At 43.7% G+C, this 23,800-nt stretch overlaps 1 protein-coding gene across 1 annotated transcript in view; it reads right to left on the bottom strand.

Moving 5' to 3' along the window:
* LOC309553866 (poly(3-hydroxybutyrate) depolymerase-like) overlaps nt 1-23,800 on the bottom strand; it is a gene marked incomplete at its 3' end in the record, with an annotated part of 45,746 nt that overhangs the window by 13,097 nt on the left and 8,849 nt on the right. The window contains exons 3-6 of the mRNA XM_082255345.1: nt 10,993-11,190; nt 6,987-7,078; nt 6,791-6,901; nt 5,865-5,897 (exon numbers count right to left, since the gene is read on the bottom strand). Coding sequence (XP_082111471.1) covers nt 5,865-5,897; nt 6,791-6,901; nt 6,987-7,078; nt 10,993-11,190 — 434 coding nt within the window. The remainder of the gene's footprint in view (nt 1-5,864; nt 5,898-6,790; nt 6,902-6,986; nt 7,079-10,992; nt 11,191-23,800) is intronic.

Below are 23,800 nucleotides of genomic sequence, written 5' to 3'. Positions count from 1 at the left end.
AACGGTTCAGGCTGGTGGTGGTGGTGGTGTAATGGTGTAGGGAATATTTTCTTGGCACACTTTAGGCCCCTTAGTACCAATTGAGCATCATTTAAAGTATTGTGGCTGACCATGTCTATCTTTATGACTACAGTGCGCCCATCTTCTGATGGCTCCTTCCAGCAGGATAATGCACCATGTCACAAAGCTCCAATCATCTCACCACTGGTTTCTTGAACATGACAATGAGGTCACTGTACTCCAATGGCCTCCACACTCACCAGATCTCAATCCAATAGAGCACCTTTGGGATGTGGTGGAACGGGAGATTCGCATCATGGATGTGCAGCTGGCAAATCTGCAGCAACTGTGTGATGCTATCATGTCACTATGGACCAAAATCTCTGAGGAATGTTTCCAACACCTTGTTGAATCTATGCCACGAAGAATTAAGGCAGTTCTGAAGGCAAAAGGGGTTCCAACCCAGTACTAACAAGGTGTACCTAATTAAATGGCCGGTGAGTGTATACAGTACATGTCTTCACACAAGAGTCACACAACTTTCATTTAATATTCACATAATTGATTCAATTGGGAGATTGCATGATTTCTGGGAAAACATTTGTGTGAATATTGTGTGAAATATTGCGTGAAAACATTTATTAACAGACCCCTTCGAGTGAAAGAGTTGTCCTTTCTGTCAGGTTTTATTTAAAATCTGTGTCCCCATTGGGACATTCTCTCACTTCCTGTTGCTGTGACACTGGTCACTGGGACAAAGTCGGCAAAAAAGACCCAACACACAACAATAAAAACCCAAGATAGGTTGTAATCCTTCCTCGCTCCAAAGGCTCTGTTCACATCTAGGCGTTTTTGGGCAATTTTCTTAACCTTCTAAACCTTAGCTCTAAAAACCCCCAAAAAGACGAATCTTATTCATTTCAATGGCCCCTGTTCACATCTGAGCGTTCTGTCACCTTAGGCAAAATGCCACGCTCAAAAAAGTACATGAGCTTCTTTTTTTGGCAGAATACAGGCGTTTGTTTTTTTTCATTGGTCACTTGTCAACCAAAAAACGCATGCACAAAAACACCTGTAAAACGCCCAAAAAAACGACTGTAAAAATAGCAATGCCTAAATATGAACACTTGCCGACCGCTGCATGACTATTTACTGCGGTGGTCAGCCGCTCCTGGGCAAACCAACGTAGGGCTACGTCACTCGCCCAGGAGCCTGTAGGGGGCGAGCGCGCGCCGCCGGAGGTGCGCTCCCGCCCCCGCTCGTTCAGTGATCTCCGCGCGTGTGACCGGTGGCTCCGATGTCCGCCGGTCACTCGCGATCTCCCGCAGGAGAGGGAGAAAGGCAGACAGCTGATGTAAACAAAGCCACCTGTCATTCTCCCTGATGTAAGTGCAGAGACTATACAATCCTGCTATGTAGGATCGTATGTCTCTGTGGTTACATCACAAGCCACGCCCCCCCACAGTTAGAATCACGCCCCTATGGATACATTTAACCCACTGATCACCAATAAAGTTAACCCCTTCCCTGCAAGTGTCATTTTTACAGTAACAGTGCATATGTATAGCACTGATTACTGTAGTAATGTCACTGGTACTCCCAAAAGTGTCAGGGGTCCGATCTGTCCGCCGCAATGTCGCAGTCCCGCAAAAAAAAAAAAAATCGCAGATCGCCGCCAATACTAGTTAAAAAAAAACAATAAAAATTACATAAATCTTTCCCGTAGATAGTAAACACAATAACTTTTGCGCAAACCAATCCAAAAATGCTTATTGCGATTTTTTTTTTTACCAAAAATATGTAGCAAAAAACAAATTGGCCTAAAATGTTAAAAAATTTTGATTTTTACATTTTTTTTTGAGAATTTCATATAAAAAAATGTGAAAAATATTGTTATGTTTTCAAAATTGTCGCTCTTTTTTTGTTTATAGCGCAAAAATTAAAAATCGCACAGGTGATCAAATACCACCAAAAGAAAGCTCTGTTTGTGGGACATCAATTTAATTTGGGTACAGCATCGCACGACCGCGCAATTGTCCCTTAAACTCATGCAGTGCCGAATCGCAAAATAGGGCCTGATCTTTGAGCAGCCAAATCCTCCGGGGCTTAAGTGGTTAACATAAGCTGAGAAATCCCGATTTTTTTTTTTTGCTTTGTTTGTTTAGTGCGTAGATTACAATGTATCAGAACAGATTTTTAGGTAATTTGAAGCTTGAAATTTTCGCAACCTTCAGCTTCTCAGTATAGTTTGTTTGGTTTACAGTATGATAAGCGTTTTAAATATAGACGGTGAGGGAATCGCCTGGGGAGAGGACGCAAGACATGAGGGAGCTTGTTGTAGTTTAATACCTCTAATAGCATGGATTCTAATCATACAGTTTGGAATACGATTCTATGAAATTTATTTTATACAACCTGTTGGCAAACAGCAATACAAAGCGGATTCCAGACAGAATTTTCTAGCTCTGAGTAACTTTTAGGAAGAGTTAGATCCTTCTTACTGATTTCATTTGTGATATTTTTCTCAAGTCTTAAGGGCCGTACACACGATAAGAAAATTTAGTCCGATGAATGATCTGCTGATTTTCGCTAGCATAGTGCTTTCGACAGCCAATTATGAATTTTCCTATGACGAAAACTGAAGGTGCAGGCTATAAACTTTTTATTGTACGTGGACACAACGTCTGATTTTCGTTTAACCAGATGCCGACCGCCATGGGCGTCCGCAGAACTTTTTTCAGGGGGGGGGGGGCAACATTTTAAGGTCACCCGTCCCTTTTTCAACAATGTAATGAAGGGGAGGGGCTTATTCCGTATACTTATTTTGAGTATTCATTTTTAAAGAGCAAACAGGAGCATTTATTTTTAAAGCATTTGTTAACCTAAAAAAAAAATTGATCCTGTTCCCTTAAAGCATGTTATACAACACAGTGCTTGTGCTGTGTAATTTGGCCCCTTCTATCACCTAAAATACTTGATCCTGCCTGGCTATGTCCTCCTCTCTGTAAACTGACCACGGTATACCATGGTGACTAAGCCCTGACACTGTGGTCAGTTTACGTGCCTCCGTCATCCATAGCTCTCCTGTCCTCCTCTGTCCTCTCCACTGCAGGCAGATGTCAGATGGGGAGAGGAGCGAGACAACGGGTCACGTGAGCGGCCTCAGCCCTCTGAAAACTGGTAAAGAATGGCTTATTTTTTTAAAACACAGACTCTGGGGCAAACAGGATTATTAAAAAGACCAGACAGGATGGTATAAAGTGGCTTAACAATCACTTGAAAGGGGGAAGTTGAGATTCCAGGGGGGGGGGGGCATTTGTCCCCCCTTGCCCCTACCTGCGGACGCCCATGCCGACCGCCCCACGAAGATTTACTGCGGCTACTAGTACTACGTGATAATGAGCGAGCCGCCACAGTGGGAGTCAGGCAGCGGGAGGAGCAGCGGCGCCAGAGAAACTGACAGAAGCGACCCACTCCTGCTGTGATTGGACACAGTGGCTCGCCGGCACCCCACAATCGTTCCCGAGAGAGGCAGAATGGCGGTCTTCCTATGAAAACAAGGCAAATCGCTGTTCTGTGAGGGGGGAAGATGGATATCCTGTGCTTCTGCTAAGCAGGAACACTGATCACTGTATTGGTGTCACTGGTCCCCAAAAAGTGTCACCCAGTGTCAGATTTGTCCGCCGCAATGTCGCAGTCCCGCTATAAAGCGCTGATCACCACCATCACTAGTAAAAAAAATGTTTAAAATTAACAAGTCCATAAAGCTATCACATAGTTTGTAGACTATAACTTTTGCGCAAACCAATCAATATACACTTAATGGGATTTACATTTATCATCCACAATTATGCAGCAGAATATACTGTATATTGGCCTAAAATAATGAAGAAATTACATTTTTTAATTTTTTTTTTTTATTGGGTGGGTTTTATAGCATAAAGTAAAAAATATAGTTTTTTTTCACAATTGTCAGTCTTTTTTAGTTTTTAGCGCAAAAAATAAAAACCGCAGAGGTGATCAAATGCCACCATAGGAAAGCTCTATTTGTGGGGAAAAAAAGGACATCAATATTATTTGGGTACAGCGTGGCACATGCACACAATTGTCAGTTATAATAACACAGTGCCGTATCGCAAAAAATGGCCTGGTCATGAAGGGGGGGGGGCTGAACCTTCTGGGGCTGAAGTGGTTAAAACCAGCCAACATTCGGCCTGTGTGTATGTCAGCCAGTCCGACAGAAGTCTGTTTGTGGTATGAGCATGCTGGAAAACCAGCAGCCGGCCGGCGCTTGTTCAGCGCTCTCGGCCAATGGCTGAGAGTGCACTGCTGACTGAAGTGTTTTAGCGGGGGGGGGGGCAGTTACCCTGTCAGAATACAACAACTCAGTCAAGGGGTCATTAGCACAGGGGTTCTGACTGGAGCCGACAGCTTTTTTTCATTGAACGGAAATAATCTCATAGTGTATACCAGGCTTCAGGCTGGGAGTCTCAAAACTTTCTAAACAAAGGGCCAGTTTACCATCCTTTAGACATTTGTGGGGTTGGACTGTGGCCTGTGGGAGTGGATAATGCCTCAGGCTTGGCAGTGAGTTGAAGTAAAAAAATGACACAGCACCCCTGTTAGGAGGAGGAGGAATAGTGCCCCCCTTGTTGGTGTCAGCAGGGAGAATAGTGCCCCATTGTTGGTATCAGTAAAAGGAAAAGTGCCCCATTGTTAGTGTCAATGGGAGGAATAGCTCCCCGTTGTTGGTATCAGTGAGAGGAATAATGAATAATGCCCCATAGCTGGTGTCAGTGGAGGGAAAGTACCCCATTGCTGGTATCAATGGGAGAAATAGCTCCCAAATGTTGGTATCAGTAGGAGGAATAGTGCCCCCACCGTTGGTATCAGTGGAAGGAAAAGTGCCCCCATCGCTGGTGTCAATGGGAGGAATAGCTACCTATTGTTGGTATCAGTGGGAGGAATGGTGCCCCTTCATTGGTGTCAGTGGGAGGAATAGTATTCCATCATTGGTGTCAGTGGAAGGAATAGTGCCCCATCGTTGGTGTCAGTGGGAGGAATAGTGCCCCATCGTTGGTGTCAGTGGGAGGAATAGTGTCCCATCTTTGGTGTAAGTGGAAGGAACAGTGCCCCATCGTTGGTGTCAGTGGGAGGAATAGTGCCCCATCGTTGGTGTCAGTGGAAGGAACAGTGCCCCATCGTTGGTGTCAGTGGGAGGAATAGTGCCCCATCGTTGGTGTCAGTGGAAGGAATAGTGCCCCATCGTTGGTGTCAGTGGAAGGAATAGTGCCCCATCTTTGGTGTAAGTGGAAGGAACAGTGCCCCATTGTTGGTGTCAGTGGGAGGAATAGTGACCCATCTTTGGTGTCAGTGGAAGGAATTGTGTCCCATCTTTGTTGTTAGGGGAAGGAATAGTGCCCCATCAATGATGCTCATTGGTGTCAGTGGGAGGAATAATACCCTATTGTTAGTGTCCCAAGTACTGGATAAAGGCAAGCAAAGGGACGCATCTACAGTTCGGAGACCACTGTAGGGACAGAGACAGTTATAAAAATCTGGGTGAAAGGGGAGTTACAGTTCTTCTCCTACAGATATCTTTATACTCTATGATTTTTTTTTAATTAAATAAATTGATGTAGTAACTGGATACCTTGACTTCAAGATGCTTGGTGGATAGGGAAATCCACCCGTTAAAAACTCTCCTTTTCTCTGAATTGAAATTCGACCGATTCCTTCTGAACCAGCCAAATTTCAATCAATCTTTGGCTGGCTTAACCTTTCTCAATTTTAGCAACACATCTTTTTTACTAAATATTTAGAATGGCGTTCAACTTTAATTGTTTTGCCAATATTTCTCTTACCTCTCCAGTAAGAGCTGCTCCAGGGGTTGGTTTCTGCAAGTGAAAGAGAAGCGTAAATCTGTTACATTTAAAGAAGATCTTTTGCAACACAAAAGCCATCAGTTGCCCCATATATTATCTGTTTATTATATGTTTTTGGTTTGAGCACAAATCACCTGTGCTGACCTTTAAAGGTCCAATCCACACAAAGAATATTTCACTTTTGTACAGTTGCATGCTCAGATAGGATATTTCTCAATGATTGGTGACAGTGCCATCTTAAGAGCATTAAAAGGCCCTAGGCAATGCAGTGCACCGGGGCCCTGCCTACACAATCACCCATGAGAATAAAAATGCAAATTTCCAATAAGGCGATATTTATTGGTATAGCAGTGCCAGGCTAATGACAGCTTCCAAGTGCGGTGGCTGGGTCCGGTGAACACACACACGGACTGGAGTCAGACTTGACTGTCCTGTGTGTGCCTGTTCCTGTGGAGGCGGACAGGCATTCCTGCAGTTGTGGGCTTCCCCCTCCATGGCCCAAGTGGCCTGGCAGCAGCACAGGGCCAACAGGAGCTTGCCACCTGATAAGTTCAGCGGCAAGATGCACATGGGAATCGGTACTAATGCTTGGCTGGGGCTGGGTCCCTGGGCAGGTGGGGCCCCCGGGCAAGTGGGGTCCCCGGGCAACTGAGCAGTGCACCCATTCGGTAAGATGGCCCTGATTGGTGAGAGAAAACCTACTACAGCATCAGCCTTATAGTCACTTCCAGCTTTTAGTAAAATCTCATGGCGCTGGGGAGACCAAAGATTCATACTGAAATAACAGAAGCTATGAAGAACAGTCAGGAAGACTGACAACAGGAATCCAATCACATATACACTTCTATCTATGGAGGGATTGTATAGATTACTGGCACTGTATAGCAGCTGGCCTCCCACCTTACCTGCAGCCCACCATAGATGTGGTTCAAAGCCTCGTAGGCACCGTTGTAGTTGCAGTTGTTGATATAGTCGAGATTGGTGGTTCCGCAAGCCCCTCCATAATAATCAGTAGGCTGTAAAAAGAATGTGATTGTGTAATTGTACAGTAATCCATAAAACACCAGAAAATTGAATTGGTTATTGGTAAGAGACCCTCACCATGCCATGCTCTGCTGCTACATCATAGACAGTCTTAATGTTTGCAGCATTAGTATATTTGAGGTAGTACTCCTCCTGTTTCTTCACCACCCCTGTAAAGCACAGAAAACGGCATACAGATGTATGGATCTTATTTACAGTATGTATTTACTACATGTTACTGTATGTACTGCCCCTGGCAATGCCTTTATCAGAGACCCCTTACCGTTCAGTAAGTTTTTTAGATGTAGACACCTGGGGGTGCAGAGAGGAAAGTGCAACAGGAAAGAGGAGCCAAAAAGGTGAAGACACAGGGAGGAGGGGGTTCAGAAAATGGAGGACAAGGCGAAGTGGTGGAAAGAGACAAGGTAAGACATGCAGCCAGAAAAAAGGGGTTTAAGGAAGCGATCTTAGATCAGTGTGAGAATATAAAGGTGGTCAATCTCTCCAATTTAAACACAATATATAATCAGTGCAATATTAATTAAACCTAGTATGAGAAATCTATGCGCAAATCAAAATCAGTATGTGGTCAACACAATAAAAAAATTATGAACAATATAAATCACTCATTAGTTAAACAAAATTGCAAATTGTGGTTGCTGCCAACACTTATCAAAGTGTGTCCACCATTGACTTTAAATCAACAATAATATAACAAATCCAGTGTAGCGCAATTAAATATTATAAGTCCCAATTTATATATAAAAAAATTACACCGTTATGCGATTCTAAATAGTGTTCAAAAAATCATATAATCCAGTGACTTCAGTGAGCACCACCTCTAACTGGCATGTCTGCTTACCTCCAAGCAATGACCCCACTACAGAGTCACAATAGCCTGTTAATATGTCTCTCTGGATACCACTGGGATGCTCCTCCACAAGATGTTACTGGACCAGACTGGACTTTTCTAGGAATCTCAATCATTAAATGTAAGGCCAAAAAATAATGAGACACCATAGTGCTCTCTGCTTAGAATGATTTATTAAAACTATACACAGGTCAGTTTCCCTTACCGCTGCTAAACGGAAGATCTCTTGGATCATGGCCCAGGAAAAATGGTGGCAATCTTCCAGGACCGATTAGCTAAGTTTGAAGCTGTTTGGGATCCATGGGCTCAATACCTGCATATAACCTTGTAGACTTCCCTGACTTACCTACCACACCTACTGTACCCCCGGTGACTCTCCCTCCCTTCCTTCATCCTCGTCCTGCTTACTCTTCCCTTCTTCCTTACTTCTGTCTCTCTTACCCCGATCTTTCTACTCATTTCGTCTAATTTTTGCATTTTATTTTCCTTTTTTATTTATTGCTTTTAGGATTGGGGCTTCCCCCACTACTCCTTGTGGAGCCTTTTCTTATTGCACCTGCCTCCATTCCTGCTAAGGGTTTCTTCTGCTGAGAGCCCTGTTATGTCTTGGTGAGAGGCCTGGTCCCCAAATGTGTCGCAACCCTCCTGGGTGCTTGGGGCCAGGGTTTCCCTCACCGATTTGCTTTATGTTCACCCCTCCTCCCCACAAGATTCCGCTTGGCTCCCGGGGGGATCTGGGGAAGTCTCTCCATCACTGGTTCTCACACATCACACGTAATGGGCCTTTTCTTTGGTCGTCGTTCTTAGTTGGCCAGTAAATGCTCTTCTGTGTACTTTATTGTTATTATACATTGTTCAGATCGATCTCTTGTTTCATTGTTGATTGCTAGTGGCTGCATTTGACAGTTTGTATTGCTTTTGTTGTATTCAAAATAAAATATTTGAAAGTAAAAAAACTATACACAGGGATAAAAAATACTCACATAACAATGTGATACACAAGCATATCATCAGCTGATACCTACACGGAAAAAACGTCCTGAATAGTGACTCCTTCCACTTGTACGCGTTATGTTCCTTGGTGGTCACTGAAGTCACTGGATTATGATTTTTTTGAACACTATTTAGAATTGCACAATGGTGGCATTTTTTTATATTTAAGTTGGGACTTATAATATTGATTGTGCTACACTGGATTTGTTATACTGTTGTTTATTTAAAATTTCTCCAATTTTCCTCTGAAAAGGAGACATAATCTTCTACTAAAGTGGGGACTCTCTCACCCACGAGCCCAATGGAAGAGTTCACCATTCTTTAAAGATACTAATCTTTTTCTCCGGAAGGTCTTATTGAAACTATTGAAAAATGTGAAGGTAGCCTGGAGGTTTGTGATCTAGTGGAGGGGGACATAAAAGTGGTGGGTGATTTGTTGGATTTGACGGGTGAGGATGAACTCCTCTATGAGGAAGAGGAGGATGAGACTCTTTATGTTAGGATACTGATCTGAGAATTAGATCAGTTAAAATCGCCACCCTTTTAAAAAGAATAGACTTATTAGCCACTTTCTTAACAGTGTTCAGGATGATTTGAAAAAAGCGAACTGGGCAATTTATCCCAAGAAGAGAGGAGAGCTTTGAAAGAAAGAGCTTTGAAAGAACTAAGGGAGACGAAGGGGAAAAGCAATAAAGGAGGTAATATTGTCCACTTTAGTGAGGACTAGTATGAAAAAAGAAGCGAAGAGACAACTTAGTTGCCAGGAGAGTGGGACCTATCGCTGCCTAACTTCAAATCCCTTCCCTGAAGTGGTTAGAATCTTGAACCAAAAATTTGCACTAGCTAAGAAGGTGGGCCTTCTAACCAAAAGAGAAGTTTTTGAAGAGAGTATTTGAAGATCGGTGGATTTAATTCCCTGAATTTCTAAAATATTCCAAAGTTACATAAAAGCCTAACAGATTGAATGAGTAGGGAAATACAAAAGACAACCTACTTAAAGTCAAAGTACCTAACTTGCGGTTCTTTGTTAAGGACACCAAGGATTTTCCATCCAATATTGAAAATGTGGTTGTGGATGAAGCTTTTATCTTGGTGGGGTTTGACATGGAATTCCTGTACACGTCAATCCCCCATTAGTGGGTTGGAGGGGTTGGCATACGTTTTGAACCACTTCTTTCCACCAATGGGCCCACAAAACTAATTTTTGTTGGATTTGTTGAAGTTTATGCTATCTTTTTTTAATTTATGGGTACTAACTATTAGCGAATTACCAAGACTTCAATGGGAGTGCCATGGGCTCCTGCATATGCATGTTAGCATTTAGGTTTTTGGAAGCAGATGGTGCTGTATGTGATACCTGACTTAAATGCTGGGAGTTCTGTTTGGCTACACTATTTTGATGATGCATTGGCGGTCTGGAATGGTACAGAATAGGAGCTCCAACAATTTATGCAAATCCTAAATTGTAACAGTAGCAATAATAGGTTAATTTATACCTGTGATTTAGGTCTTTGGATTTGTTAATATGCAAAGAAATTGTGAGGTTGTTAGCGAAATCCACGGCTGCTTTATTTAAACTTTTCCTCCATTTATAGGGTTATAATGCTTTCATCTGCCTTTCTCTCCAGCAGGATGGCACGATTTTTATTCCAGCATCCTAAGTCACCATCCACTTCCTTCACTGAGATGCTGACTCAGAGATGTCACAATTATGTAAACTCCAGGTGTCTGTGCAGCTCTTGGCTGTAATCACACGCATGTCTGACATGGTTCATTTTCTGCTGCAGTCTCTCACCTTGTGACTTGCTACAATGTTACGATGTTGCAATCTGATCACTAGAGGAAAGGAGACTGAAGAAATGCTTCCATGTCCCAGCAGCAGACTGATGACATCATCTCAGCCTAGGCAAAGTCACTGACTGGAACTGGGAAAATCGTTTTTTTTTTTAATGCTAAAAAGTAGAGATATGCTGTTTTTCTATATTGTGATTTTTGTTTCTCATAGTTTTAAGGTTGTCAACAGAACAAGAGTAGAGGGGAAATCTTTCAATAGAGACAACTGTCTATGAGGGAATCCCTATCACTTTCTCTCTTTAGAACAGGAAGAAAGAGAACCCCCAAGGAGAAACAGACAGCCAGAAAAAATACACTATAGGTTGATATCTAAGGTGTAGTTTGAATTTGATTAAAATATTATCTTAGTATTTTCTGTAAACTTACCAGGAACCACTACGGAGTCTCGAGATCCAGAAAAGATGAAGACTTTATCATTGGCGAGGTTTGATACAGGATCGATAAGAGCACTGTTTGCATAATTCTGGGTCGTTGAGAAGAGGGAATTCACATTAATGCTTGTGGGCAATTTCATGCAGGCATTGGTTGCAGTGATCATGCTTCCTGCAGCGCAGTAATATGGTCCTGTGTGTGAAAAAAACTAAAGATGCATTAATGTTGCAAAGTACTTTGCTTAAAATTTTAGCAAGATTTTAGACTTTATTGTTTGAATGCGTAGCTTGTAATTTAAATAAATAAATGAAAAAGAGCTGACAATTAACTATACTGTAATGTAATTCAGCAATCCTTTTATTTAAGTTAGAAAGTTGTATAATATATTATTTTTATTCAGTATATTAAATGAATGTCAAGAATGACAATAACTACAGTAAGAAACAGAACCTGTGTTAGTTGACTGTTTTTGCTTGCATTATATCTGATCGCTGTGGTTTCATTCTTTCTACTATGTAATATACTACCATAAATAAAGTGAATTACAAAAAAAAAAAGAAACAGATGTGAACATTTTTAAAAGAGACAGAGGCTCTTTAATGTATGTACAGTTAAAAATAAAAATCTGAAATGCTTTTGGACATTTTTAAAGTAAATATTTGAATTTTCTTAAAAAGTAGAATGCAAAAATATGTCACAACTTAGCATTGGCTGCATGGAATTTCTTAGGGCGAGTTTGCTGATGGTGACAATGGTAACTCATGCATGCATAATATGTGTATAAACAGCCACTTTCTACAGTAGTCTCAATTGGAAGCCCATGTGACAGGGTGACAATTAGAGTTGGGCGAACGGTTCAGGAAGAGCAAAAGTTTGGCCCAAACATCACCTGTTCGCCCATTCGGCGAATACCTGAATTTGCGGGGTGCTTGGCAGGATGTTTGCCCGTTGAGCTCCCCACAATTCACTGTGTGCTGCACAGTGCATTCTAAGCCCTGGTTTGGCAAAGCTTTGCCCAATCAGAGCATAGGAAATATCTGGTTTTCATAGGTGTGCACAGTCTATTGCATTAGGGTGTGCACCTCAAAGCTCAAACACATATGTGTGTGCGTGTGTGTGTATATATATATATATACTGATGGTGTCAGTAAAGCAGTGAACAGTGTCAGTAAGGCAGAGATTGGTGTATTTTTTATTTGTATTATTTTATTTTTTATTCTTTCTTTACACTTTTTTTTTTTTTTAAATAATTTTCACACATTTTTTATGAGGCCCATTAGGGGACTTTGGTAAAATATAAGGGGTATAAGCAGGGGGAATCTGCGCAACCCAGAGTGATTAGGGTGTGCCCAGGCACACCTGGCACACCCTGTGTGCACCCCTATGCTGGTTTTAAAGGAGCAGGCTGGGAAGTCGGCCGCTGCGCCCTTAACAACGGATGAGTTATCAGCTGTCACTGGGCTTCCCCAAATAAAGAACGGCGTGGGGTTCCCCCCAAAATCTATACCAGACCCTTATCCAAGCATGCAGGCCAGGAAAGGTGGGGAGGAATGAGCGAGCGGCTCCCCTCTCCTGTACTATACCAGGCCATAAGTCCTCAAAGCCCTCAATATGGGGGATGCAGGTTGTGGGGTCTGTTTGCAGGGGGCTTATTGGAATCTTGAAGCCCCCTTTAACAAGGGGACCCCAAGATCCCAGCCCCCCTATGTGAATGAGTATGGGGTACAGTACCCCTACCCATTCACCAAAAAGGTGTCAAAAAGGAAAAAAAACACACAGAGCTTTTGAAAATTGCTTTATTAAAAATAATGATGCAATGTCTCCCAATGTCCATTCTCAATCACGATGCCTGCCACCACCGCCGGTCCCGACAAAAAAAAAACCTTCCGCCCGCAACGAAGGCTGAGCGCCATTTGCCTGCTCCGCCATCTGACAGCTCTTGAATAGGTAAGAGGTAGGGCCACCTGGTGACATCACCTGGTGGCAGCGTCCTCATGTGATGTCACCGACCCAGCATGCACCGGTCAGTGACGTCACATGGGGGCGGTGCCACTAGGTGACGTCCCCAGGTGGCTCCACCCCTTACCTATTTAACCAGTTCTGGACTGGAAGATTTTCCCTCTTAATGACCAGGCAATTTTATGGGATTCGGCACTGCATTCATTTAACGGACTACTGTGCGGTCATACGACGCTGTACCAAAATAAAAATTGATGTCCTTTTTTTCCCACAAATAGAGCTTTCTTGGTGGTATTTGATCACCTGGGCGATTTTTATTTTTTGCACTATAAACTAATTCTGAAAGAAAAAACAATATTTTTCACTTTCTGCTATATAACATTCCCCCCCAAAAAAATTAAAAATCAAATTTTTTCATCATTTTAGGCCAATTTGTATTCTGCTACATATTTTTGGTAAAAAAAAAATACCAAAAAGCATATTTTTATTGGTTTGCGCAAAAGTTATCGCGTCTACAAACTAGGGGAAAGATTTGTCCTTTTTATTTATTTATTACTAGTAATGGCGGCGATCAGCGATTTTTAGCAAGACTGCAACATTGCGGCGGACAGATCGGACCCCTAACTGACTTTTTTGACACTTTTGGGGGGGGGACCAGTGACATTACTATAGTAATCAGTGCTAAAAATATGTACTGTTACTATAATAATGACACTGGCAGGGAAGGGGTTAACCCATGTGAGCCTAGGGGGTGTTTTCTAACTGTGGGGGGGATGAGCTTGTGAAATCAATACAGAGACCTGTGTTCCTAAATAGGAGGAACACAGGAGCTCTGCATTGATTCCTGAGAGAACAACGGTCTGCTGTGTTTACAACAGCAGGCCGCCGCTCTCTCTTCACGGGGAGTGATCGCGGGTGCCCAGCTGCAATCGCGGCCGCCGGGCCCGTGGATCGGCTTCCACTTGGCAATTGGATTGGCAAGTGGGTGCGCACTTGCCCACAGAATCACTCCCGCGAACAGCTGTACAGGTACGGCGATTCGCGGGAACCTGCCGACCTGCTGCCGTATATAAGCGGTGGCTGGTCTGCAAGTGGTTACGAACACTCAGATGACGGAGTAGGCAGATGCCGGTTAGCTTCATCACGAACAAGGCTTTTTTTTTTTTAAACTTTTTTTGAATCTGGCAGTGGCTGGACGATGGATCTACATCAGGGGACACTGCTTTTTTTATTTTTAATAAAGGAATTTTCAAAAACGGTGTGTGTTTTTTTTTTCTTTTTTACACTCCTTTGGTGAATGGTTAGGGGCTCTACCCATTAACCCATGGGGGGGCCGGGATCTGGGGACCCCTTTGTTAAAGGGGGCTTCCAAATTTCCAATAAGCCCCTCTGTTTGCAGACCCCCAAAACTACAGCCCAGGGTTGTGGGGAAGAGGCCCTTGTACCCACAAACATGGGGACAAGGTGCTTTGGATTGGGGGGGACCCCCATGCCTTTTTTTAACATTTTTATATTGCCAGCAAAGGTATTGTATTGCCGGCAATTTAAATGGAATTTTTTTTATTTATAAATGTCAGTTTTGCTGCAGCAGGTTCTATACATGGTACAGATGCTCCACATTAGACTTCAATGGGATTCGGGTTTCGGGTTTGAACTTTTGCGATGTTCGAGAATTCTGGTGTTAACTGAACCGTGACAATACAGGACCAAAGTTGGGAGACAGGGAGTGCCGTCATCCCATAACAGGCAAAACAGAACAAATTAGCCGTGGGACTTTAAATGGGGTGAACACATGTGGCCATAGAATGTAGAATAGACATAATTTCAGGTTTAGAGTAGATAAAATTATCATAGTACATCAAATGCATATACAAAAATTGCCAAACCAATTGGTAATCACTACAATGTATATGATACATGATTATGGGTTACAGATGTTAATACATGATAATGAAAAGCATCTTAGTCTCTAAGTGAGCTGCAATGTATTATTAGTGAGGTCCCCTCCCTTGCTTTCCCTTCCCTTCCTTGTGACGGGCGGGACCACCTATACATCGGCGTCATGTCCTTCCGCTCGCTGTGCAAAGAATGCGCACAGCGTTATCACGCCGACGCGTAACATGTTGTCTCTGGGCTGCTGGAGGAAGCTCGTGCCTTGGCATTTTTGTCCCCTATGAGGTGGAAAATGCCGTTTATGGGCTGTTGTCTCTGGGCTGCTGGAGGAAACTCGTGCCTTGGCATTTTTGTCCCCAATGAGGTGGAAAATGCCGTTTATGGCCCTCACCTGTTCCTCCTCTCTCATCCTTACATGACGTTAGGGGCGGGACTGATGACGCCTACTTGGAGTACAAATGAGAGGGATGGTAGATGGAGGGGTTCTTTCTTCCCTTCACCACATGAAGACCATTTTCAGACTGTTAGCTTCTACACTACTCATGGTGGGTACATGTTCACTCACATATAGTGTTGAGCGAACACGGACTGTATTATTCGTGTTCGTACCGAATAATTGGATTTTTTTTACCCGAACACGGACACGGACACTTTACTGTATGTTCGGGTAAAAATCCGTGTTCGGTCGTTTTATTTCCGGGTTTTGCATGCTTTGGCGCTCTTTTCATGGCGGGCTTTCAACAGCCAATCAACAATCGTTTAACTGGTGTGCCTTAAGCCATCCCAGCCATGCCTGCAAATGTCTTAGTAGCTGTGATTGGCCGTCTGAAGCATGTGACCAAGTCTTTATAAGTTCGAGGCAGCCGCCGCAGCAGCGTCATTCTGCTGCTTAGCTAAGGGACAGAGCACACATCAATGTGCTGGCTGCTGATTAGGGAAAGATAGGCAGGAAAAAACCATTTGTGTCCGGATAGAATTGAGGGACAGGTCGGAGTGTTTAGGCAGGGCGAGTTGTAGGCATTTTAGGGATAGAGTCTGCTGAATTATAGGGTCAGTGTCTTCTACAAACTACAATCGATATTGCTGTGTGGGGGGTGGGGTGAATCTGCACTCAATCCTGATCTACGATCTCTTCTCAATCCTGTTAGGGACAGAGTCTGCTGAATTTTAGGGAAACTGTGTTCTACAAACTACAATCGATATTGCTGTGTGGTGTGGGATTGGAGATAGGCAGGTGTCAGTGATCCACATCCATTTTTCTGTGTGTGAGCTGCAGTGAACACAATCTTTTTGGGCTGCAGTGAACACAATCTTTTTGGGCTGCAGTGAACACAATCTTTTTGGGCTGCAGTGAACACAATCTTTTTGGGCTGCAGTGAACACAATCTTTTTGGGGTGCAGTGAACAAAATCTTTTTGGGGTGCAGTGAACACAATCCTTTTTGGTGTGCAGTGAACACAATCTTTGTGGGGTGCAGTGAACAAAATCCTTTGTGGGGTGCAGTGAACACAATCTTTTTGGGGTGCAGTGAACAAAATCCTTTTTGGGGTGCAGTGAACAACATCCTTTTTGGGGTGCAGTGAACACAATCTTTTTGGGGTGCAGTGAACAAAATCCTTTGTGGGGTGCAGTGAACACAATCTTTTTGGGGTGCAGTGAACACAATCTTTTTGGGGTGGAGTGAACAACATCCTTTTTGGGGTGCAGTGAACAAAATCCTTTTTGGGGTGCAGTGAACAAAATCATTTTTGGGGTGCAGTGAACACAATCTTTTTGGGGTGCAGTGAACACAATCTTTGTGGGGTGCAGTGAACACAATCTTTTTGGGGTGGAGTGAACAACATCCTTTTTGGGGTGCAGTGAACAACATCCTTTTTGGGGTGCAGTGAACACAATCTTTTTGGGGTGCAGTGAACACAATCTTTGTGGGGTACAGTGAACAGAATCTTTGTGGGGTGCAGTGAACACAATCTTTGGGGGGTACAGTGAACACAATCTTTTTGGGGTGCAGTGAACACAATCTTTGTGGGGTGCAGTGAACACAATCTTTTTGGGGTGGAGTGAACAAAATCATTTTTGGGGTGCAGTGAACAACATCCTTTTTGGGGTGCAGTGATCAAAATCCTTTTTGGGGTGCAGTGAACACAATCTTTTTGGGGTGCAGTGAACAAAATCCTTTGTGGGGTGCAGTGAACAGAATCTTTGTGGGGTGCAGTGAACACAATCTTTGGGGGGGTACAGTGAACACAATCTTTTTGGGGTGCAGTGAACACAATCTTTGTGGGGTACAGTGAACAGAATCTTTGTGGGGTGCAGTGAACACAATCTTTGGGGGGTACAGTGAACACAATCTTTTTGGGGTGCAGTGAACACAATCTTTGGGGGGTACAGTGAACACAATCTTTTTGGGGTGCAGTGAACACAATCTTTGTGGGGTGCAGTGAACACAATCTTTGGGGGGGTACAGTGAACACAATCTTTTTGGGGTGCAGTGAACAACATCCTTTTAGGGTGCAGTGAACACAATCTTTGTGGGGTGCAGTGAACAACATCCTTTTAGGGTGCAGTGAACACAATCTTTGTGGGGTACAGTGAACAGAATCTTTGTGGGGTGCAGTGAACACAATCTTTGGGGGGTACAGTGAACACAATCTTTGTGAGGTGCAGTGAACACAATCTTTGTGGGGTGCAGTGAACACAATCATTGTGGGGTGCAGTGAACTCAATCTTTGTGGGGTACAGTGAACACAATCTCATACTTCTGAAGATTTGAGGGTGCTGCCTGTTCCATACTCCCCCTACTCCTCATCTAGCCTTTTAGGGGTACAAACAATAGTAATTGGGGCCTAGTGTGGTTGTGTACGTGTGATATACATACACTTTTTTTGGATCATATTTTCTATTCCGCTATTTAATCAAAAACCTTTGGGGATCAGTTAAATTGGGGGATAGTCTGTGTTGGTACGTGTGAGAGAGATCCACCTTTCCAAGTTGTTGGGGTTCATCTCATACTTCTGAAGGTTTGAGGGTGCTGCCTGTTCCATACTCCCCCTACTCCTAGCCTTTTAGGGGTACAAACAATAGTAATTGGGGCCTAGTGTGGTTGTGTACGTGTGATATACATACACTTTTTTTGGATCATATTTTCTATTCCGCTATTTAATCAAAAACCTTTGGGGATCAGTTAAATTGGGGGATAGTCTGTGTTGGTACGTGTGAGAGAGATCCACCTTTCCAAGTTGTTGGGGTTCATCTCATACTTCTGAAGGTTTGAGGGTGCTGCCTGTTCCATACCCCCCCTACTCCTCATCTAGCCTTTTAGGGGTACAAACAATAGTAATAGGGGCCTAGTGTGGTTGTGTACGTGTGATATACATACACTTTTTTTGGATCATATTTTCTATTCCGCTATTTAATCAAAAACCTTTGGGGATCAGTTAAATTGGGGGATAGTCTGTGTTGGTACGTGTGAGAGAGATCCACCTTTCCAAGTTGTTGGGGTTCATCTCATACTTCTGAAGGTTTGAGGGTGCTGCCTGTTCCATACCCCCCCCTACTCCTCATCTAGCCTTTTAGGGGTACAAACAATAGTAATTGGGGCCTAGTGTGGTTGTGTACGTGTGATATACATACACTTTTTTTGGATCATATTTTCTATTCCGCTATTTAATCAAAAACCTTTGGGGATCAGTTAAATTGGGGGATAGTCTGTGTTGGTACGTGTGAGAGAGATCCACCTTTCCAAGTTGTTGGGGTTCATCTCATACTTCTGAAGGTTTGAGGGTGCTGCCTGTTCCATACCCCCCCTACTCCTCATCTAGCCTTTTAGGGGTACAAACAATAGTCATTGGGGCCTAGTGTGGTTGTGTACGTGTGATATACATACACTTTTTTTGGATCATATTTTCTATTCCGCTATTTAATCAAAAACCTTTGGGGATCAGTTAAATTGGGGGATAGTCTGTGTTGGTACGTGTGAGAGAGATCCACCTTTCCAAGTTGTTGGGGTTCATCTCATACTTCTGAAGGTTTGAGGGTGCTGCCTGTTCCATACCCCCCCTACTCCTCATCTAGCCTTTTAGGGGTACAAACAATAGTAATTGGGGCCTAGTGTGGTTGTGTACGTGTGATATACATACACTTTTTTTGGATCATATTTTCTATTCCGCTATTTAATCAAAAACCTTTGGGGATCAGTTAAATTGGGGGATAGTCTGTGTTGGTACGTGTGAGAGAGATCCACCTTTCCAAGTTGTTGGGGTTCATCTCATACTTCTGAAGGTTTGAGGGTGCTGCCTGTTCCATACCCCCCCTACTCCTCATCTAGCCTTTTAGGGGTACAAACAATAGTAATTGGGGCCTAGTGTGGTTGTGTACGTGTGATATACATACACTTTTTTTGGATCATATTTTCTATTCCGCTATTTAATCAAAAACCTTTGGGGATCAGTTAAATTGGGGGATAGTCTGTGTTGGTACGTGTGAGAGAGATCCACCTTTCCAAGTTGTTGGGGTTCATCTCATACTTCTGAAGGTTTGAGGGTGCTGCCTGTTCCATACCCCCCCTACTCCTCATCTAGCCTTTTAGGGGTACAAACAATAGTAATTGGGGCCTAGTGTGGTTGTGTACGTGTGATATACATACACTTTTTTTGGATCATATTTTCTATTCCGCTATTTAATCAAAAACCTTTGGGGATCAGTTAAATTGGGGGATAGTCTGTGTTGGTACGTGTGAGAGAGATCCACCTTTCCAAGTTGTTGGGGTTCATCTCATACTTCTGAAGGTTTGAGGGTGCTGCCTGTTCCATACTCCCCCTACTCCTCATCTAGCCTTTTAGGGGTACAAACAATAGTAATTGGGGCCTAGTGTGGTTGTGTACGTGTGATATACATACACTTTTTTTGGATCATATTTTCTATTCCGCTATTTAATCAAAAACCTTTGGGGATCAGTTAAATTGGGGGATAGTCTGTGTTGGTACGTGTGAGAGAGATCCACCTTTCCAAGTTGTTGGGGTTCATCTCATACTTCTGAAGGTTTGAGGGTGCTGCCTGTTCCATACTCCCCCTACTCCTCATCTAGCCTTTTAGGGGTACAAACAATAGTAATTGGGGCCTAGTGTGGTTGTGTACGTGTGATATACATACACTTTTTTTGGATCATATTTTCTATTCCGCTATTTAATCAAAAACCTTTGGGGATCAGTTAAATTGGGGGATAGTCTGTGTTGGTACGTGTGAGAGAGATCCACCTTTCCAAGTTGTTGGGGTTCATCTCATACTTCTGAAGGTTTGAGGGTGCTGCCTGTTCCATACTCCCCCTACTCCTAGCCTTTTAGGGGTACAAACAATAGTAATTGGGGCCTAGTGTGGTTGTGTACGTGTGATATACATACACTTTTTTTGGATCATATTTTCTATTCCGCTATTTAATCAAAAACCTTTGGGGATCAGTTAAATTGGGGGATAGTCTGTGTTGGTACGTGTGAGAGAGATCCACCTTTCCAAGTTGTTGGGGTTCATCTCATACTTCTGAAGGTTTGAGGGTGCTGCCTGTTCCATACCCCCCCTACTCCTCATCTAGCCTTTTAGGGGTACAAACAATAGTAATTGGGGCCTAGTGTGGTTGTGTACGTGTGATATACATACACTTTTTTTGGATCATATTTTCTATTCCGCTATTTAATCAAAAACCTTTGGGGATCAGTTAAATTGGGGGATAGTCTGTGTTGGTACGTGTGAGAGAGATCCACCTTTCCAAGTTGTTGGGGTTCATCTCATACTTCTGAAGGTTTGAGGGTGCTGCCTGTTCCATACCCCCCCTACTCCTCATCTAGCCTTTTAGGGGTACAAACAATAGTAATTGGGGCCTAGTGTGGTTGTGTACGTGTGATATACATACACTTTTTTTGGATCATATTTTCTATTCCGCTATTTAATCAAAAACCTTTGGGGATCAGTTAAATTGGGGGATAGTCTGTGTTGGTACGTGTGAGAGAGATCCACCTTTCCAAGTTGTTGGGGTTCATCTCATACTTCTGAAGGTTTGAGGGTGCTGCCTGTTCCATACCCCCCCTACTCCTCATCTAGCCTTTTAGGGGTACAAACAATAGTCATTGGGGCCTAGTGTGGTTGTGTACGTGTGATATACATACACTTTTTTTGGATCATATTTTCTATTCCGCTATTTAATCAAAAACCTTTGGGGATCAGTTAAATTGGGGGATAGTCTGTGTTGGTACGTGTGAGAGAGATCCACCTTTCCAAGTTGTTGGGGTTCATCTCATACTTCTGAAGGTTTGAGGGTGCTGCCTGTTCCATACCCCCCCTACTCCTCATCTAGCCTTTTAGGGGTACAAACAATAGTAATTGGGGCCTAGTGTGGTTGTGTACGTGTGATATACATACACTTTTTTTGGATCATATTTTCTATTCCGCTATTTAATCAAAAACCTTTGGGGATCAGTTAAATTGGGGGATAGTCTGTGTTGGTACGTGTGAGAGAGATCCACCTTTCCAAGTTTTTGGGGTTCATCTCATACTACTGAAGATTTGAGGGTGCTGCCTGTTCCATACTCCTCCTCCTACTGCTCAACCATCCTTTTAGGGGTACAAACAATAGTAGTTGGGGCCTAGTGTGGTGGTGTACGTGCGAGATTCATACACTTTCTTTTTGATCATATTTTCTATTCCGCTATTCAATTAAAACCTTTGGGGATCAATTCAATTGCGAGATAGTCTGTGTCGGTACGTGTGAGATCCACCTTTCCAAGTTGTTGGGGTTCATCTCATACTTCTGAAGATTTGAGGGTGCTGCCTGTTCCATACTCCTGCTCCTACTGCTCAACCATCCTTTTAGGGGTACAAACAATAGTAATTGGGGCCTAGTGTGGTTGTGTACGTGCGAGATACATACACTTTTTTTGATCATATTTCCTATTCCGCTATTCAATAAAAACCTTTGAGGATCAATTGAATTGCGGGATAGTCTGTGTCGGTACGTGTGAGATCCACCTTTCCAAGTTTTTGGGGTTCATCTCATACTTCTGAAGATTTGAGGGTGCTGCCTGTTCCATACTCCTCCTCCTACTCCTCATCCATCCTTTTAGGGGTACAAACAATAGTAATTGGGGCCTAGTGTGGTTGTGTACGTGCGAGATACATACACTTTTTTTGATCATATTTCCTATTCCGCTATTCAATAAAAACCTTTGAGGATCAATTGAATTGCGGGATAGTCTGTGTCGGTACGTGTGAGATCCACCTTTCCAAGTTTTTGGGGTTCATCTCATACTTCTGAAGATTTGAGGGTGCTGCCTGTTCCATACTCCTCCTCCTACTCCTCATCCATCCTTTTAGGGGTACAAACAATAGTAATTGGGGCCTAGTGTGGTTGTGTACGTGCGAGATACATACACTTTTTTTGATCATATTTCCTATTCCGCTATTCAATAAAAACCTTTGAGGATCAATTGAATTGCGGGATAGTCTGTGTCGGTACGTGTGAGATCCACCTTTCCAAGTTTTTGGGGTTCATCTCATACTTCTGAAGATTTGAGGGTGCTGTCTGTTCCATACTCCTCCTACTCCTCATCCATCCTTTTAGGGGTAGAAACAATAGTAATTGGGGCCTAGTGTGGTTTTGTACGTGCGAGATACATACACTTTTTTGGATCATATTTCCTATTCCGCTATTCAATAAAAACCTTTCTAGGGCAAGATCTTAAATTACAGAAATATGAGACCGTCAAATAAGGGCCGTGGCCTGGGTCGTGGTGCTGCTGGTAGAGCTCCTGTTGCAAGGAGAGGACGTGGTCGATCTGTGCCAGCTACACGCACAAGTGAAACACCTTCCTCAAGTGTGAGTAGGCGACAGAACCTGCATCAGTATTTGGTAGGGCATCAAACGCCCCTAGAAGTGATGAGGCCAGAACAAGTTGAGGCGATAGTAGATTGGTTTGCTGCTGACAGTGCCTCCAGTTCCTTCACATTGTCTCCCACCCAGTCTACTGCAGAAAGGTCAGAGTTGGCACCTGCAGCCAATGTCCAACCGTCTTTCACCTCACCCCCTTGCAAATCAGGCCAGCAGTCTGAGCCCCAAGCCATACAGCAGTCTCTTATTCTTTTTGAGGACTCTGTCAGCAGGGTTTCCCAGGGCCATCCACCTAGCCCTGCCCCAGAAGTGGAAGAGATTGAGTGCAGCGATGCCCAACCACTTATTTCTCAAGATGAGTACATGCAAGGATCATCGCAGCACGTCTCCGATGATGACGAAACGCAGGTGCCAACTGCTGCGGCGTTCAGCATTGTGGAGACCGACAAGGAGGGCAGGGGTGAAGACTGGGTGGAAGATGATGTGGAGGACGATGAGGTCCTCGACCCCACATGGAATGAACGTCATGCAGGTGACCTGAGTAGTTTGGAGGAAGAGGCGGTGGTCGCACAGAGCCACCAGCACAGCAGAAGAGGGAGCAGGGTGCAGAAGCGGAGCGGCCGTGCCCTAGACACTACGCCCGCTACTGCCCAACGCAGCAAGGGAACAAGCGCACCAAAGTCAGCTCAAAGGAGTTCTCTAGCGTGGAAGTTCTTTAGAAAATGTGCTGATGACAGGACACGAGTGGTTTGCACCCTGTGCAATCAGAGCTTGAAGCGAGGCATAAACCTTCTCAACCTGAGCACAACCTGCATGATCAGGCATCTAAGTGCAAAGCACGAGCTGCAGTGGAGTACACACCTTCAAAACCAAGAAACGTCTCTGGCTCATCCTGCTTCCTCTTCTGCTGCAGTCTCGGCCGCTCCAGCCACATCTGTAGTGATACCGGCACCTGCCACCCCGCAAACAGACGATCTGTCAGCAACACCACCACCTGGGTCACCAACAACCATCTCCACAATGTCCCGTGGAAGCGTTCAGCTTTCCATCTCCCAAACACTTGAGAGGAAGAGG

This window comes from Pelophylax lessonae (assembly GCF_965119305.1).
Source record: "Pelophylax lessonae genome assembly, chromosome: 4".
NCBI lineage: Eukaryota > Metazoa > Chordata > Amphibia > Anura > Ranidae > Pelophylax > Pelophylax lessonae.
Note: the sequence above shows the minus strand (reverse complement) of the source record. Positions and strands in the feature narration are given on the sequence as shown.